This window comes from Garra rufa, chromosome 18 (genome assembly GCF_049309525.1).
Source record: "Garra rufa chromosome 18, GarRuf1.0, whole genome shotgun sequence".
Lineage (NCBI taxonomy): Eukaryota > Metazoa > Chordata > Actinopteri > Cypriniformes > Cyprinidae > Garra > Garra rufa.
In genome coordinates this window covers 42,848,277-42,867,544 of record NC_133378.1, presented here as the reverse complement: position 1 = coordinate 42,867,544, position 19,268 = coordinate 42,848,277, and the positions used below count along the sequence as shown (strand labels likewise).

At 35.7% G+C, this 19,268-nt stretch overlaps 2 protein-coding genes across 2 annotated transcripts in view; both read right to left on the bottom strand.

The window, feature by feature from the left end:
• Nucleotides 1–2,264: 2,264 nt before the first annotated feature.
• gltpd2a (glycolipid transfer protein domain containing 2a) lies at nt 2,265–6,695 on the bottom strand. Its single transcript, XM_073823346.1, has 4 exons — nt 6,542–6,695; nt 6,372–6,442; nt 6,131–6,300; nt 2,265–4,239 (listed from the first exon to the last, which is right to left on the bottom strand). The coding sequence occupies exons 1-4, from the start codon at nt 6,618–6,620 to the stop codon at nt 3,675–3,677; spliced, it is 885 nt and encodes a 294-aa protein (XP_073679447.1). The 5' UTR covers nt 6,621–6,695; the 3' UTR covers nt 2,265–3,674.
• A 4,360-nt stretch (nt 6,696–11,055) lies between these two features.
• The window catches only part of LOC141290709 (alpha-2,8-sialyltransferase 8E-like), a 13,870-nt gene continuing 5,657 nt past the window's right edge, over nt 11,056–19,268 (bottom strand). The window contains exons 5-7 of the mRNA XM_073822802.1: nt 16,818–16,930; nt 16,645–16,728; nt 11,056–11,672 (exon numbers count right to left, since the gene is read on the bottom strand). Of these exons, the coding sequence (XP_073678903.1) occupies nt 11,198–11,672; nt 16,645–16,728; nt 16,818–16,930 (672 nt within the window). The 3' untranslated portion in view covers nt 11,056–11,197. The remainder of the gene's footprint in view (nt 11,673–16,644; nt 16,729–16,817; nt 16,931–19,268) is intronic.

Below are 19,268 nucleotides of genomic sequence, written 5' to 3'. Positions count from 1 at the left end.
TCTACGGAATCTCATTTCAAACTCTGAACAAAGGTGTCATTCAGTTTTAAAATAAATGCAACCGCTAAGACAAAATCAAACTAGTTTCTGGGAAAGTCAATGGCTTATGACAAGACAGAAGGACATGAATGCAATTTTCTCACAAAGACAAAACGTATGAATGATGTACATACTGAGAGCTTTATCCTTTTATGTAATCCCCAGCTGTTGTAATTACAGATCTGATCCTCTGTGTGTACACCTTTAGAAAAGAAAAGAAAAAAAATCACAAAATATTAATTTTTTTTCTCTTTGACATTTAAGGCCACAATTATGGATCTAATGTCATGATTTTTACTTTTTATCTCATATTTGACTTAGTATATAAATTTCAACATTTAAAGTTAACATTTTGATATTTTTCATCATATAATTATGACTTTATATAATTTAAATTTATGAAGTTATAAATACAAGTTTTATCTCATAATTGACTCAGTAGGTCTTTTTTTACTTTTTATCTCATAATTGACTGTCAATTTCAAGCTGTATAGTCATAATTCAACTTTTTATCTCATATTTGACTTAGTATGCCATTTTCGACATTTTAAAGTCATAATGTTGAGATTTTTCATCTTATAATTCTGACTTTAATTTTAATTTATGAAGTTATAAATACAAGTTTTATCTCATAATTGACATTTTGACATTTAAGGCCATAATTACGACTCGTAATTATTACTTTTAAGTCATATGACTTTTCATCTCATAATTATGACTTTTTGTCAAATTAAAGTTTTTTATCTCATAATTATGACTATGTATGTAATTTTGACTTTATATCTCATAATTGACTCACTAGGTCAATTTTGACATTTAAGGCCATAATTATGACTTCAATGTCATAATTTTTTTTTCTCATAATTGAATTAGTATGTCAGTTTCGACATTTAAAGGTAACATTTTGAGATTTTTTATCATATAATTATGACTTTATAATTTCAACTTGTGAAGTCATAAATTCAAGTTTTATCTCATAATTATTACACTATGTGTCATTTATTTTAGTTTTTATCTCATATTTGACTTACTATGTCAGTTTCAAGCTGTATAGTCAACCTTTTATCTCATATTTTAAAGTCAGAATTCTGAAAATGTTCATCTTATAATTCTGACTATAATTTCAATTTATAAAGTTATAAATACAAGTTTTACCTCATAATTGACTCAGTAGGTAAATTTTGACATTTAAGACCATAATTATGACTTCAATGTCATATTTTTTTTTATCTCATAATTGACTTAGTATGTCAATTTCAAGCTGTAAAGTCATAATTTCAATTTTTTATCTCATATTTGAATTAGTATGTCAGTTTTGACATTTAAAGTTATAATTTTGAGATTTTTCATTGCATAATTATGACTTTATCATTTCAATTTACAAAGTAAAATGAATGCAATTTTCTCACAAAGATCACTGATCCTCTGTTTTTTCTGGATGAGTGGTTTTCAATGTATTTTGCTTCTGGACTTGGTCATCAAGCGTTCATGGTGCAATCTTAAAAATAAAGGTGCTTTAAAAGCTCCTTCAAGTGATGCCATAGAAGAACCATTTTTGGTTCCACAAATAACCATCTCTTTCTTACCTTTTTATAATCTGAAGATCCTTCTTTCGCCATAAAGAACCTTTTGTGAAACACAAATGTTCTTCAGAGGTTAAAGGTTCTTTATGGAACCATTCAGACAAAAAAGGTTCTTCTATGGCATCGTGAAGCACCTTTATTTTTAAGAGTGTGCTGACAATAGAAAATCAAACAAATGAAATTCTTATTATCATTCTGTACAAACATTATTAACATGAGCTGAATATGATAATTGAGGCTTCTGGTTTCGACCACATGAATTTGTGCTGAGCCACTGGAGCGTTTGATTGGAAACACAACCTTTGGCATCAGCCACAAAAGATATGGGAAGTGTTTTCTGATAGTCCTGTTTGTTTTGCTATCTTAACTATACACCATTATACGGCTGGTTGCGTTTTCTTGTTTGCATTCATCATCGTTTCAGAACAGACCAGTGGCACATTTATCGGTCCTGACCCACCAGTTGAGAAACACTGAGATTAAATGGAGACTTTTGCTCCTGCTTTGAAAAACACTCCAATGAAAGAAGCAATGCAGTTCCAGAAAACACCTGAATCAACCTGTGCTCAGATTTCACAAGATCCTAAAGTCTGTAATCTGAAACATTTCTCATCAAATTCCTCCAAGATTAATTCATCTGAGCAGCTTTAAACATCCATTTATTGTTCTATACTCTTACTGCATGACAAATGCGACCCGGACCACAAAACCAGTCATAAAGGTCCATTTTTTAATTTTTTTTAGATTTATCCATCATCTGAAAACTGAATAAATAAGATTTACATTGATGTATAATTAAAAAATCTGAAATCTGATGGTGCAAAAAAATCTAAATATTGAGAAAATCATCTTCAAAGTTGTCAAATAAAATTCTTAGCAATGCATATTACTACTTTTTTTACTACTATTTACGGTAGGAAATATATAATATTTTGCAACGCGGAAGTAAGCGTTTTTCCGTGAATGCGGGAGACTTTAGTAAAGGTAAAACTATTTGAGCTACAAGCAGTAAGTTCATATTAAATTAATATGATATCAAAACTCCAGACTGCAGTATAAACCCAACAAACACAGAACTTTCCCCTTACGTTCCTGTATGGTTCCCATTTGGTAATTTTTTTTGGGAACCAAATGAGAACGTTTCCAGAACGTTCCCTGTAGGTTCTCTTTTTAATAACCTATAAAGAACGTTCTCAGAACGTTCCCTGTAGGTTTTTTATATTTATTTTTTTTAACCTACAGAGAACGTTCCCAGAACGTTATTTGGTGCTTTAATAAACATAATATCTGGGTTGTTTTATGGTATGGTACTTCTACATCTTACATTAACGAAATCTAACATAGTATAGCATAATTCAGTCTCATTTAATGCTCCTTATGATGGTTAGATGTGCTCTGATTATCTGTAATGATTAAACAATTGTTTCAAATAAGACATGGTGTGTAGTAGTGATTATTGAGATTCACATCCGTCCGCCTTCCATGCCTCTTACTCCGGGACACGGGAGTGCTGACGTGCAGAAGCGGTACCGGAGTGAAGAGGTTAGGAGAACATTCTGGGAACCATCAGAGAACTTTCAGGGAACCTTCTAGGAACAAAATTGGAACGTTCCCTATTGCTTAGCCCGGAAAGTTTTCTTTACTTAACTAGAACGTTCCCTCCTTTAGGTTAGAGGAACGTTCTGGGAACCTACTGGGAACGTTCCGGGAAAGTTCTTAGAACGTTCTAAGAATGTTCCCCCAACCTAAAGGGAACGTTCTAGTTACATAAAGAAAACTTTCCTGGCTAACCAATAGGGAACGTTCTTGGGAACGTTCCGGGAACCAAAAACTAACGTTCCCAGAATGTTCTGGGAACCAAAAATTGCTAGCTGGGAAGAGGCATAACCAGTTGATTTGAACCAGTAAAAATAAGCAAATGAGACCGGACGTCTCGCACATATTCTTATGTTAAAAGTAAGTGGATATTAATAGATAGATATAAATTACACATTGTTTTAAAACAACCCCAGTAGCTTTCTCGTGCTGTGCGGGAGTGTTTGTATGTTTGTGTTAAGGCAGGTCCAGCATGTTTCTGATCTCCAGCTCTTTCTGAGTCCGTTGGTGAACTTCGCGGATTGTCGCGACAACAACGCGCATCACAGGCTCCGCCTCCTCCTGCGTGTTCACGCACACCAGCTGCAAGAATACACTGCGGTCTGGCATCGCGTGGAACACCAGCTCGGCCGCGCGCTGCACCAGCCAGGGGTGATGCGGCGCCAAAACCTCCAGGTAGGCGTCGCGGCAAAGCTCACCCATGCTCCGTTCTTCAGGCTCAGTCCCCAGCTTCTCCAGCAGCAGCTGTAACCATAACAACGAGCGGTGGAGGCGGAGCAAAGTCCGACTGCCGGAGGGTGTTTGCGTGTCAAAGGAAACCACGCCCCTGTGAAGCTCCGCCTCCAGCATGGACCTCACGGAGCTGTAGGCGTGCAGAGGGGGCGGGGCTACGCGCTGAGGATCGTCAGCCGTTAAATTCAGTCTGGCGGATTCTTCCAGGGAGAGCTGTCGGATGAGTGTGATCTTCTCCTCGACTTTATGAGTGAAAAAGCCCACCAGAGGACCCAGGGCCTCCATGAACCTGCAGCACAGAACACAATCAGTGAGAGAGACTGATAAATGGTGATTTTAGTGCCGATACCGCACCTGAGATTCTGCCGATATTGATGTCATTCAGAGTTGAACTGATTTGATTTTTCATTATCAGTTTAGAATATCTATAACTCATTAAGGTCCTTGCACACTGTGTCTGAAATTGTGGCACATTAAAAAATAAATACAAACTCATGGTGTGTCATTCACATTTACACACGATTTCTAAAACTTTTACCTATCATAAAAATAAATAATTAAATTATAACTCACACAAAAATTTCAGACTGCGTGCAAGAACCTTTATTACACACTGCTTTATCATAATTAAATACAACTATGTGGAAACAAACAAACAAAAAAACATTAAAAAAAGTGTTACTTAAATGAATAGATACATACATAAACGTTAACTGAAATAAAATGTATATAAAATATTGTTTTATTTTAGCTTCTTGCTTGGTGAAACAATATTTAAATTTTCACATTTTTATTTAATTTAACTTGATGCACTAAACTAACTTACACACTGAAATAAAAAATATACTGACACAAAAAAGTGACAAAAACAACAAAAAGTAAACATTAACGAAAATAAAAAGAAAACAGAAAATATAAGAACAAAAACGAATAAAAACTTAAGAATGTAAATTAATGAATAATTAAATATGTAAATTAAAAAGCAAAAAACAAATACTAATTTAAAATAATAATACTGAAAATATAAAATATTACTTAATAATATGGAAATGTTCAACATCAAAAACATTGACCCTTATGACTTGTTTAGTGGTCCAGGGTCACATACATTAGGATACACAATACCCACCTTATTTTGCAACAAAGTAAGCTGCAAGCAGTATGTTCATGATTATGATACTAAATTAATATATTATAAATAAAAAGTAAACAGAAAATATAACAACAAAAACTAATTCAAAATATTAATAACAACTTAAATATGTAAATGATAATCATTCAAATATTAATATATTACGTAATCATATGAAAATGTTACATTAAAAATGTTATTAAATTTAAAAATTATTTTATTTGAATTAATTAATTAATTAAACTTAAATATGTAAAGAAAAAGAAAACAGAAAAACCAAAACGAATTAATTAAAAATATTAATAAAAACTTAAATATGGTTTAGTGTTCCAGAAGAAAACAGAAAACAGAAACTCAGTGGGTTGATAATAGAAATAAAAATGAATGTATTTATCAGTAGTTGATGCAATGTTGAAACACTTCTTAAATCTGAAATTATTTTTGTAAATCAGTGGTCAAATGCTGTTACCAAATGATTGTTCTTTGGGTGAATGTTAACAAAACTTGAATATTTTCTGAATGTATATAAGCAGTAGTCTATTTTAGAAAGGACAATTTAAAAGATGAAAAAGATCAATCAATTATAAATAATGTATTGCTACTGTGTAAATAATATGTAATCCGTTAAAAAGTAACTGTAGTCTGATTACGAGTATTTTAAAATGTAACACACTCATTAATGTTACATTTTCAAATGTAACATACTCAAACATGTAACATTCTAATTACAAATACTTACATTTTTGGAATCTGATTACGTAATCCAGATTACATTCAATCAGTTACTAGCCAGCTTTGTGTGTGTGTGTATATATATATATATATATATAGACATAACATGAATGATCTTCAATTTCGAAAAACAGAATGAAAGTCTCCAATGCAGAACGCTTTACAGCAACATTGTTTTTGTGCTACATAGTGCATGAAAACATATATGGTCTTTTTATGATACTTTTTTGAGCCTAACACTATCAGATCTGCTGATCTGACATAAAAGTTTCAGACTGATGAATCACTAATAATTCCTGGTGTAAACATGTCATACTTGATGAGCTCCTCCCAGCAGAGCAGATAGGGCTCCAGCAGCACGTCGGAGGCGGGGCCGAGGGCGGAGTTTAGATGCAGCAGGAGGCGGGACACCTGGAACTGCTGTCCAGCACATTCTCCGATGATGTCATTTCCTCCGAGCTCCTCAGGAACGTCATCAGGAGCCACCTGGTCATCACAATCAGAGTCAGTGATGTAAAGGATTACAGCGTAGCATCTTCAAGTCTTGTAATTCTCACCTGTCTGGTTGGTGCGTACATGTTTAGACAAGGCCGCCACGAGTCCTCGCACTTCTGAACGGTCCCTTGAGCTGCAAAGAACAGGAAAAACAAGAAAAGCCATGGTTATTGGTGCTGGAGTGGTTTGTGTGTGTGTGTTCATGTGACGGTGAAAGGTCAGATTTACTCACGCAGCCACAGTGAGCTGAGAAACAGCAGCAGACTCAACATGAGCGCGCTCACCACACACTGACGCCGGCGAGGCGGCATTCTCAGCGCTAGAACGTCTGCTCTCGTCTTCCGTCCCGCTGGCTAATGATCCTATTGATCACAGACAACTCAGATCAGTGTGACCTTTGAACCGCCGCATAAGGGCTGAACTCAACGCTCGCCATCAATGACGCACAATTACCCGAGTCTGATTTGAGTCAGCAAACAGGATGCGATTTGAACTTTAGTAGAATAAAAAAAAAAAATACATTTCCATTTTTGTGTTAAATGATGAAAATTGTATAGACATAAAAAAAAAAAACTAATAAAAAGGACAAAAAGAAAATTGCTTAAAATAACTAAAATGAAAACTAGATAAAGTTTGTCAAGACAAACTTTAAAAGTTGGCTTGAGAAAGCTGGAAAAAGTTTGAAAAAGTTTGAAAAGATTTCCAAGTTTTAAAAGTTTTAAGTTTGAGGGTTAAGCATGATTAGCAAGTTGTTAGCATGTTTCTAACATGATTACCAAGTTGCTAGTATGTTTCTAGCATGATTAGCAAGTTAGTAGTATGTTTTTATCATGGTTAGCAAGTTGTTAGCATGTGTCTAGCATGATAAGCAAGTTGTTAGCATGTGTCTAGCATGATTAGCAAGTTGTTAACATGTTTCTAGCATGATTACCAAGTTGTTAACATTTTTCTAACATGATTACCAAGTTGCTAGTATGTTTCTAACATGATTAACATGTTGCTAGCATGTTTCTAACATGATTAGCAAGTTAGTAGTATGTTTTTATCATGGTTAGCAAGTTGTTAGCGTGTTTCTAGCATGATAAGCAAGTTGTTAGCATGTGTCTAACATGATTAGCAAGTTGTTAGCATGTTTCTAACATGATTACCAAGTTACTAGTATGTTTCTAGCATGGTTAACGAGTTGTTAGCATGTTTCTAGCATGATTACCAAGTTGTTAGCATGTTTCTAGCATGATTACCAAGTTACTAGTATGTTTCTATCATGGTTAACGAGTTGTTAGCATGTTTATAGCATGATTACCAAGTTACTAGTATGTTTCTATCATGGTTAACGAGTTGTTAGCATGTGTCTAACATGATTAGCAAGTTGTTAGTATGTTTCTATCATGGTTAACGAGTTGTTAGCATGTTTCTAGCATGATTACCAAGTTGTTAGCATGTTTCTAGCATGATTACCAAGTTACTAGTATGTTTCTATCATGGTTAACGAGTTGTTAGCATGTTTCTAGCATGATTACCAAGTTGTTAGCATGTTTCTAGCATGATTACCAAGTTACTAGTATGTTTCTATCATGGTTAACGAGTTGTTAGCATGTTTATAGCATGATTACCAAGTTGTTAGCATGTTTCTATCATGGTTAACGAGTTGTTAGCATGTTTCTAGCATGATTACCAAGTTGTTCGCATGTTTCTAACATGATTAGCATGTTGCTAGCATGATTAACATGTTAGCAAGTTGCTAACATGTTTTTAACATGATTAAGATGTTTTTTAGCATGTTTCTAACATTATTAGCAGGTCGTTAGCATTTGTGTCTAACATGATTAGCATGTTGCTAACATGTTTCTAACATGATTATCAAGTTGTTAGCATGTTTTAGCCATGTTTCTAACATTATTAACAAGTTGCAAGCATGTGTCTACCCTGGTGAAAAAAACAGCTAAAACCAGCCCAGGCTGGTTGGCTGGTTTTAGCTGGTCATAGCTGGAAGGCAGGCTGGTTTTAGAGGGGTTTTGGCCACTTTTCCAGCCTGGTCTTAGATGGTCAGGCTGGGAAACCACCAGCTAAAACCAGCTACTTCCAGCTTAAACAGCTAAGACCAGCCAACCAGCCTAGGCTGGTATTAGCTGTTTTTTTTCCAGCAGGGTAGCTTGATTAACAAGTTGCTAGCATGTTTCTATGATGATTAGGAAGTTGTTAGCATGTGTCTAGCATGATTAGCATGTTGCTAGCATGATTCCCAAGTTACTAGCCTGTTTCTAACACAAGTAACATGTTATTAGCATGATTAGCAAGTTACTGGCATGTTGCTAAGATGTTTCTAACATGATTAACAAGTTACTAGCATGATTCTAGCATGATTAGCATTTGTTAGCATGATTTAGATAGATAGATAGCTAGATGAGTTTAAATGAATTTAAAAAGAAGTAACTCAAAATATACATAGAAACTAGTTTAACATAAAAGTGCTTTAAAATGTTCTTCAAGTGATGCCATAGAAGAACCATTTTTGATTCCACAAAGACCCATTCAGTCAATAGGTACTTTAATAAAGAACCAAATCTTTCTCACCTTTTTATAATCCGAAGAACCTTCTTTCGCCACAAAGAACCTTTTTTGAAACAGACAGGTTCTTTAAATGTTAAATGTTCTTTATGGAACCATCTAGACAAAAAAAAAAAAAAAAGAAAAAGAAAAAAAAAAAACTATGGAATTGTGAAGCACCTTTATTTTTAAGAGTGTATATCAATGACACCAAAATAACACTATAAAAGTTTATATTAACAATCAATCTTTGTGTCACATATAGAAATTACAATTTGTTTTTTGAGTAATCAGACAATAAATCGACAAATTTAGTAGAAATTTCTGATGCAGTTTATTGGTTTTCACATACATACAGCAGCAGTATGTTGGAGTAATTAAATTCCTCCTGTGTGAAATTCAGTAAATTCCTCTCATTAGTTATTTCTTTTCTCTCTCTGCTTTGATTTTTATTCCATATTTGTTATGACACATTGCTTAAACATCAGATGCACTACTGTTCGACAGGTTTCATACTTGCACACAAACATGACAGACTTGTTCACTGAAGATCCTCATAACCAGAGCAGCTCATAGAGACGCCCACTCACCCGCCCACATCACCGCAGGGGGTGGGGCTTATTGTGACTGACAGCTCAAACAGCCAATGACAGAGCAACTGTAATCACTGCTGAACAGTCACTGCGATCGCTGGAGTTTCAGTGCAGGTGTTTGGACGGACTCCTTCCCTCCTGACTCTAAAACATAATTATTATTTATTTATTTTTTTTAAATAATAATCATAATATTATAACCTAAGCAAATTATGAAAAATAAAAAAAAATCTTATACATTTATATATGTATGATGTGTGCTTTACAAATAAAATGTATTATTCAATAAACAATATTTATAGTGCCAAAGTAGTTATCTTTTCTTGTTAGTGTTTTGTATTGCCATTCCAGCGTCTATGGCTATTTCCAATAAAAAACACTTGTTTTAAAAGAAACAAATAGTAGTAACACAGTTAACAACCAACTGACATCAATATAATCTTTACAGTTTCTTCTTTCAATATTTTATAAAGAAAATGTAAGATTTCTCCAGGTGAAATAATAAATAATTATAAAATGCTCCGAGTAAAAACATCGCCTATAGTAGCATTTAAAGCGGTGCAGTCCCACAAAACAAGTTATACTGGTTTAGTGATCATGTCATATCGCATTATACTTTGATATATGGCGCCTTGGTAAACAATACAATATTCATTTTTAAATGAATTGACTTTTACAGATTTGCTAGTGTCTCACCGCTCGTCCTCGTCCACAGAACACCGTGGTCAGTCCCGTGTGCGCGGGCACGTGTTTGAGCGTGTGCGGTTGTTTCAGTTCTTTTAGTAACTCTGGGCTGCTCAAACCAACTGCGGGACAAAAATCATTAACGAGCATTAACGTTCACATTACCAATTAATTAAAAAAAAAAACTGAACTGTTGTAACATTCAAAAATAACGTTTTGACTCACTTGGCCGTTCTTCGGACATTGGCGGAGAGGGCGTGGCTTTGTTTGGCGTTGTGGGCGGAGTTACATAATCAGTCTGTCACAGAGAGAAAGAATCGAATGAAATCACTGCTTATTCCATGATTTATCATTAAGAGACTTCTCTTACCTTCCTTTCCTCCATCGCTGGGCAACCATGCGCTGTTCTGATGATTTCCAATTATTAATGAAGCATTAGAGAGAAAAAAAATAAACAGATCTCGGTCGCGTCAGCCACTAAAACACTTAAGTGTTAAGTTAAAAGTTAGTTACTGTATTTGTATCTATGTTTGATCCGGTCCCTGTGAGAAACTGCGTCGTTGTTCAACGCGATCAACCTGAAGTCTCATTTCTGCAGCGACATTAATCATTCACTTACTTTATGGCTCTAAAGTTCACCCTGAAAAAAAAAAAAAAAAAACAATTCGGAGAAATACTGCCAGTCGTTTCGCCCCCAGCCCTAAAACACTAATAAACAGTTCAGGGGAGCTCAAACTTTGAACCTCCTTTTAACTATGTCTATAGGTCTAATCAAAGACATGACACGTTTCGATAACTGATAACATATCAAACACATTTTATTCCAACGTTAGGTACAGTGACCTGAGGAAATAAATGGGCTATAGCATGCATGTTTCAGATCTCCCAAGTCGTTTGAGGAGAATCTCCAGCTAGTGACAATCCCGAAATTATTATTAAATAAAGCTGAGGGGTTGTTCTGTGGTTTTACATTAATTTAAAACAGTTTACTTGTATAATATGTCCTCTCATATAAATAAATAACAGTCAACATAAGATCACAAGTCCACGCGCGCGAGCAGATGTCAGCGCGCGTCCGAGGAGCAGGGCTGCAGGTGCAGTGTCAGCGCCCCCTGGCTGTGGAGCTGCAGAAGCCGCACAAACTCCTCCGGCATCGAGTGCATGTAGCGGTGCGGCTTCAACTCGTCGTAATAATGGTACGGGACGGGATTGTCCTGCAGGTCGGTGCCGAACGGCCAGAATCCGTACACGTGCACGTTGTCACACAGTTCCATCGCCGTGCTAATTAACATAAACCCAGTGGAGAGGCGGACCTCCTTCAGGCCACGCCTCTTCCAGAAACGGTCCAGTGCCCGCAGGTACTCAGGGCTGAAGAACACCACCGGCTGCTGAGGTCTGACTGGATGGAGGACTCTGAGAGTTTTGAGGGACTGTCCAGTGCAGAAGGTGTAGGCAAAGGCGGGCATAATGAGGGAGGCGTTCCCGTACACACTGATCCGCTCCACCAACGGATCCGGATTCTGGCCCAGGTTTTTAAATCTACAGACACACAGTTTAAAAATAAACACTCTTAACGGAAAATGTTAATCATTTTACAAAATGGGAACATTAGTGTTTATAGCGTTCAATAATCTTGTCTAATGTAAATTAACGTCTACAAATATTGTCGCACTTGCAACTGGTTTTTGTTAAAAAAAAAAAAGTTAATAGGCTATTAGATGCATTATGATCTAAAAATGATCAGATTTCACTGTAATAAACTTTGATTTGTAAACAATGATTTTTGACGTTGTAAATAAGATTATCAGAGCATTTAGTTAAATTTGTTGCTTAGCGTTTCTGTAAAAAAAAAATTTTTTTATGAGTTTAATAGCATTTTCTGAGTGAAATCCACCAATATTTTTGCAGTGAGTCAGATGAGAAACAGAATAAAAGTATGTAGGGGAGACTGGGAGTAATTGTAAGATTTTTTTTGTAATTTTCTTTCACAGAACTTTAAAGAACTATACTGCCCTCCAAAGGCAGTAACTACGCCACCACTGAAACTGAGAAAAATGCCTTTTAAGTATTACACCAGCTAGTCAAACATGTTGACACTCTTGTTCCTCTGAAACAGGACAAAATTTAACCAGGAGACTTTGCCACAAGACAAAACAGTTGTCACAAAGTCCATTTGAAGCCTAAACACAATTTTGACCAAATGTGTAGTTACTGCGCTTTGCCTTTGGAGGGCAGTATAGGTGCATTACTTAATTCAATTGATATATTTTCACTAATAAGGACAAAACTATAATATTAAATGTAAAAAGTCAGAGTGCTACAATTGCCCAGGTGATTGCAACAGTAGGAGACACTAGTAACACTGAGATACAGTGGAATAATATGATAAAAGAGGTAAAACCTACCTCAAAGTGATCACTTTACTGCTGTAGTGTCTAATAATGTTGCTTAAGACTTTTTTTATATGGTTGAAATTATTCTAGATGTGCTTTCAAAGAGCAAAAGTCTATTTCTATTTTTGTGAAAGACTTGGCAACAACTTAGCAAAAACTTGGTTAACTAGATTTTAATTATTTAAATATATATTTTCCTCAAACACATTAATTAGCTGATGAGTCAAGAACAATCTTTAACCAAACCTATATACAGTCAAACAGATATACAGTCAGACCAAAAATGATTCAGACACCAGATATAGTAGTGTGTGCAGGGCACTATAGTTCATTTATGTAAGTGTATAGCAAATAAAGTAAACTGTGCAAGTTTAAATTAGCTGTCATCTAAACTTTAGACAGCAGGGGGAAAAAAATAGTGTACATCCATAAAGTTAGTTTCATACCTCAAAATCAGTATTTTGTTGAAAATGTCTGCTGAGGTGAAATAATCATACTCCTTTTTTTACAGGCAGAGAAAGAATCCTACTGAGCATGTGCAGATCAAGTGCCATCACTCTAGTTTGTTTCTGATTGGAAAAGTTGAGTGCGTTACATTTGCCCCTGGTCTCCCCTACTTCTTCACCCTAATTTCGAATAAGTTAAAAGACAGGACAAAACCTGTAGAACATGTCTCCCATCATTAAAAACTAAATTCAGAGTGCTAGCATTATCATCTTTATGCAAGAGGGACTATAAAAAACAAAACTAATCTTTTGAGATACAAGATGGCACCAGTTCTGGCAAAACTGCTTTTGGCAGATGAGTTTCTCAATGTTTACATTTCAAAACCACAAAAGATACAAAAGATGCAACCTGAAGATTCCATGGATGTTTAAGATTCAACCATTACAGCCACAAAACCAGTCATAAGGGTGTTTTTTTAAATCGAGATTTATACATGAATAAATATGCTTTTCAATGATGTATGGTTTGTTAGGATAGGACAATATTTGGCAGAGATACGACTATTTGAAAATCTGGAATCTCAGGGTGTAAATAAAAATAAAATATTGAGAAAATCACCTTTAAAGTTGTCCTATTTAATTTTTTTAGCAATGCATATTACTATTCAAAAATTACATTTTGATATGTTTATGGTAGGAAGAAAAAATATTTTCAAAATATAGATTTTTGGCATAAAATTTTGACCCATACAATGCATTGCCGGCTATTGCTATATATATATATATATACCCGTTTTACTTAAAGGGTTAGTTCACCCAAAAATGAAAATTAGCCCACGATTTACTCGCCCTCCAGGCATCCTATAAGTGTATGAGACTTCCTTCTTTTTGACGAATCCAATCAGAGTTATATTAAAAATGATCCTGGCATTTCCAGGCTTTAGAATGGCATGGGCAGGTGTTTCTCTTCAGCAGTCCAAAACAAGTCCAATAAAGTGCATCTATCCATAACAAAAAGTACCTCACATGGCTCCAGGGGGTAATTAAAGGCCTCCTGTAGTGAATCCATGCGCTTTCGTAAGAAAAATATCCATATTTAAAACATAATATTTAGCTTGTGCCAGCTTGTCAATGTCGTACCTGGAAGCAGCTCCATGGATGATGTCGGATGTCGGCGTTGCGCCGGTGAGTCTCATGAAAACCAACGTTTGTTTACAGAAGCAAAGGAAGCAAAGTTGTCTTACTTCAACAAAGAAAAAACAGTCCCCTCTTGGTTTATATTGAAATCCTCCAACATTTTCCTTTACAAATCCTCATTTTGAACTTCTAATTAAGTTGGTTTGAGAAAGCCAACGTACTGAAATGCTATTTAAACTTATAGTTATTAGGGGCCAAGCACTGAAGGTGCGTAGGCACCTATTGTATCCGTTGGCGTTCTTTTTCTTCTAACGTTTCTTCCGCCGCAAGTCTATGGCAGCCCATAAAACCGCTTGTGGGAAAGTTGTATAATTTTGCACACTGATAGAGGACAGTCCCAACATTAACCATAGCAAGTTTGATGTCTCTAACTCAAACTCTCTAGCGCCACCACTTGTCCGAAATTTCACTTTCTTTTTGCTAATAACTTTTGAACCGTAAGCCACAAAATCAAAATTCTTTTTTTTTCTCTGAATCCTTGGGCCATCCGAGTCGAATGAACACCAAAAATATAAAATCGTAAGGTTTCGTTTTTTTTCCCTATAATTTATTGTTCGTAAAACCTACTTTTTCGAACTCGTCCTAGACGGTTTGTCTGATTGTCACCAAAATTGGCTCAGATCATCTTCAGACTGTGCTGACAAAAAGTTATGGATTTCATGTTGATAGATGAAACCGTTTTCATACAGCACCTCTACAAATTTTAGGCTTGATGCCAAAATGATTCTGAGGCTTTATCTCTGCAAAGCTTTGACATAAAGACAAAGTTTGTGTGTGCCTTTGTCACCTCACGCTTAACACACCACATCGATTTGATAACAGCGCCACCTGTTGGTCAAACCTAATAAGCCATTAAATCGTATCAGTAGGCATTCTACACAATTTTTCTGTCATTTTGACTAAAATCATCCTACAGTGGCTTCTTTTTACTTATTGTTGCAGTTGGTCTGCTGTTCCTGCCATCCTTAGCTCCTCATTTTCCCCTTTGAATGCTTGGCCCCGTAATTGCTGCTTGCAGCTATATTTTGTCACGGGTGAGGAGGAGGAGATCTGGGTCCAGGTGCAGGTAAGGAGTTTTAATATAAATAAACAAACAAAACACAAACAAAAGGCCAACACGGCACAACACAACTTGAATATAATACAAAATAAACAGAACTGAAAACACGGTCAAGAGCAGGATCCAGGAACACACAGACAGACTAGAAGACACACGAAGACAATGCAGCCAGAATGAGCAGTGAGACATGAGAGTTCTTATAGACCAGATAATAGTGAGCAGGTGTGAGTGTAATCAGTGCTAATGACAAGACAGGAGTGAACAATCAGGGAAGTGCAGTGCAAGGGGAACAGCGACCTCAGGTGGCTGAGGGAAACCCCACAGCCCAGATCATGACATATTTATTATTATTATTCTGAGACTAAAATTGTCAACTGTAACTCCTCCTAGAGCTTTAACTCTACAACCACGCTAAAAACACGCTAGCAACACACTAGAAACATTGCATGCTAGCAACACGCTAGAAACACCTTAGCAACTTGCCAATTACGCAAGAAACACGCTAGCAACTCGCTAATCACTCTAGAAACACGTTAGTAACATGGCAGCAACACGCTAATCATGTCAGAAACATGTTAGTAACTTACTAATCATGCTAGAAACACGCTAATCATGCTAGAAACACACTAATCATGCAGAAACATGTTAGTAACATGGTAGCAACACGCTAATCATGCTAGAAACATCTATCAACTTTAAGCTTTTAAAACTACTTTGAACTTCAAACTATTCCAGACTGTAAAAACTTCAAACTTATCAAACTTTCTGCCCTGGCTTTCTCAAGCCAACTTAAAGTTTTTTTCCTTGACAAACTTTTTTTTTTTTTTTTTACCTGCGGGCGCAAGCTAAATTAATTATTAACCCACCAGAGCCGTGTGAGGCACTTTTTTGGACTGATGAAGAGATTTGGACTTGTTTTGGACTGATAAAAAGAAACACCCACCCATGCCATTCTAAAGCTTGGAAGTTCCAGGATAATTTTTAATATAATTTCAACTGGATTCGTCTAAAAGAAGTCATATACACCTACATTCTTAAAAATAAAGGTGCTTCACAATTCCATAGAAGAACCTTTTTTTGTCTAAATGGTTCCATAAAAAACCTTTAACATCTAACACCTTTCTGTTTCACAAAAGGTTCTTTGTGGTGAAAGAAGGTTCTTCAGATTATAAAACGGTAAGGAAGAGATGGTTCTTTAAAGAATCTTTGACTGAATGGTTCTTTGTGGAACCAAAAATGGTTCTATGGCATCGCTGTGAAGAACCTTTTTAAGCACCTTTATTTTTAAGAGTGTAGGATGCCTGGAAGGTGAGTACATCATGGGCTAATTTTCATTCATGAAAAACAAAAATCCATGTTGTATCTGAATCTAAAACATCCTTATTTAAATGTTAAATACACTTGTGTTTGTGGACACTGACCGAATCTGACTGGGGTTGATGGTTATGAGATCCGTCTTCAGCCCAACATCGCTGTCATTAATTGACGCCAAATTAAACCTGGAACAGAGAGAGAAAACTTCTTGTTAACAGGAAGGACGCATGATTACTTATATGTTGAGGAGCAAGGCATGATGGGATGTGTTTACCGTATGACGTAGTCTGCGCTGTCGATCTCACGTCCACAGCTGCTGTTCTTCAGAATCCCGCCGCTGCCGACCACAGCACACCGACCCAGACGACGACCGCTCCAGGGGAAATCCTGCATGCAACACACACACAAATATCCTTTTGATACATCCCTGGTGTTAAAATGATGACTAGCAACTATACACAGTGTTGTTTTCGTCAACGATGACGAAATCATTTCGTTGACGCCACTTTTTTTCATGACGATAATGAGACGATGACGAGATAAAAATGGCTCGTTGATGACTAAAACATGACGAGACGTGTGTGAGTTTTCGTTGATGAGATGAGAATAGACGAAAATGTTAGTGGGTGGTCCGTCAGACGTTTAAAATGCATGACATTTCTGCTTATTGTGCATGCCAATTACAACCTAAAACGTATCTGCCGCTATGGCAAGCCGGTTTAGCATTAAATACTCTTTGCCATACTAGTATGGCAAGCCGTTTTAGCATTCCATCCTTGTTTGTCTTTTATGTTTTATGTTTTAAAACATTCCTTCATTATTGTAATTATTGGTGAAAATAGTCGATCCGGAAGCTCACATTGTGTTGAAATATAGATCTGCTATTTTCAGAACTTACAAGTGACACTACCCAACAGCAAAATACTTACTGACCTACATTAATTTGTTAAAAGACTACTTTTTCCTCCTTTTTTGATTAAAACTAGACTAAAACCTTTTTGACTTTTCGTCGACTAAAATTGGACTAAAACTATCACATATAGAAGTGACTAAAATTTGACTAAAACTAATAAGCATTTTAGTCCAAAAGACTAAGACTAAGACTAAATCTAAGATGGTTGTCAAAAACAACACTGCTATACAACAGCTGAAAGTTCAGGAACTATATAAAACAAAGCAAAAAAATAATTGCGCTACCCTTCACAAGTGGCTAAAATCTAAAATTTTGTGCATTCTCATTACCACTTCAATTACAGTTTAGAGGGAGTGGTGCAGCTCTATTTAGGAATTAAAGTTTAAATGTAAGTTTAGAATTTGATCCAAACACGTTTTAGTTTTTTTTTTTTTTAATTTAGATCCAACTAATTTCATACACACTAACAAACAAGAGGTCCTAATACAAAAACAATAGTCCTTCCCTGAGGCATACCACACTGAAATGTTTTCACTTTTGATTAACTTTAATTATAAAATGCACATTGCACTCTGGAAACTCCCATCTCATTTTTTTCCCCCTCCAACTTCAAAATCGTTCTACATGGCTGCAAAAGTACCGACCCAGTGTTTACAAAGTAGGCAAAGAATGTCAAAAAAACAAAAAGAGGTAAAACAGAGGTGTAGGACAATTTTGAAGTTAGAGAAAATGAAAGAGTTTTTCGACATACCCTAACTGTCTTACACCGGAGTGCACTGCAGAGCTAAACAAAATGAGCATTTAAGGTTAAAAAGTGTATAAATATAGATTTAAAAAAAAAAAAGAAAATATCTGATCGTTTCGACAGATAAGACCCTTATTCCTCGGCTGGGGTCATTTAGAGCCCTTTAAAGCTGCTTTGAAACTGCATTTTTAACCTTTAGTCTGTTGAGCACCATTGAAGTCCTCTACATGGAGAAAAATCCTGGAAGTGGATTAAGTAAATTATCAGGAAAAGGTGGAGTTTAAAGAACAACTAAATTCACTCACATGACTATCTGATGATTGGTCAACTATTAGCACCATTGAAAGTGCTGCATTTTTCTGTAGAGGAATAACCTTTGCTTCCTTCCAAGCTAAAATAAAAATCCCTTTTTCAATACTGATGTCACAGATGTGGAAATCTGGTTTGGCCAGACAGCTATCTTGGTTATCCATCCCTGCTGGTTTACATTTATTTATTAACTTGCCAATCCTTAATGTTCCCAGTTGTATTTGCTATATTCTTTGCCACATTTTTCTTCAACACACACAGAGATAAGACAGATCTTAACATCCTTTGTTTCCCCCCAATGTAACCTGGCCAGAATTTCCACATTGCTTAAAATATCCCGGCTTTGTTTATCAATAGAGCGCTGCAGATGTGATGCCAAACCCAGAAGACTAATTCAACATGGATTCCCTTGAGATTATGTTTGTAAAAAGAAATTACATAAGAACGTTTGACGTGTTCAGTTTGCATGGCACAATGGAACAAAACACCTACAAATTGTGAAGTAATGTTTACCACAGACCTTATTTTATCCATAAATTAAAGGAAAATAAATCATAAAAAATAAGATATGTGGTAATTAGAAACTGACAATACTTGAACATTACTTTGAAGCATTACTTTGAACTTTTCAGGATTTCTCTCCATGACTTCTATGGTGCCCCCAAATTTGAAATTCCAAAATGCAGTTTAAATGCAGGATCCCAGCAGAGGAAGAAGGGTTTTCTAGCAAACCGATTGGTTATTTTAGAAACAAATTG

Excerpts from the sequence above, each read along its gene's own strand:
- gltpd2a (XM_073823346.1), bottom strand. The coding sequence starts at position 6,620 with ATGCCGCCTCGCCGGCGTCAGTGTGTGGTGAGCGCGCTCATGTTGAGT. Across the intron at positions 6,443-6,541 it reads TCTCAGCTCACTGTGGCTGC|CTCAAGGGACCGTTCAGAAG; the intron begins GTGAGTAAATCT and ends TGTTCTTTGCAG. Across the intron at positions 4,240-6,130 it reads TGCTGGGAGGAGCTCATCAA|GTTCATGGAGGCCCTGGGTC; the intron begins GTATGACATGTT and ends TCTGTGCTGCAG.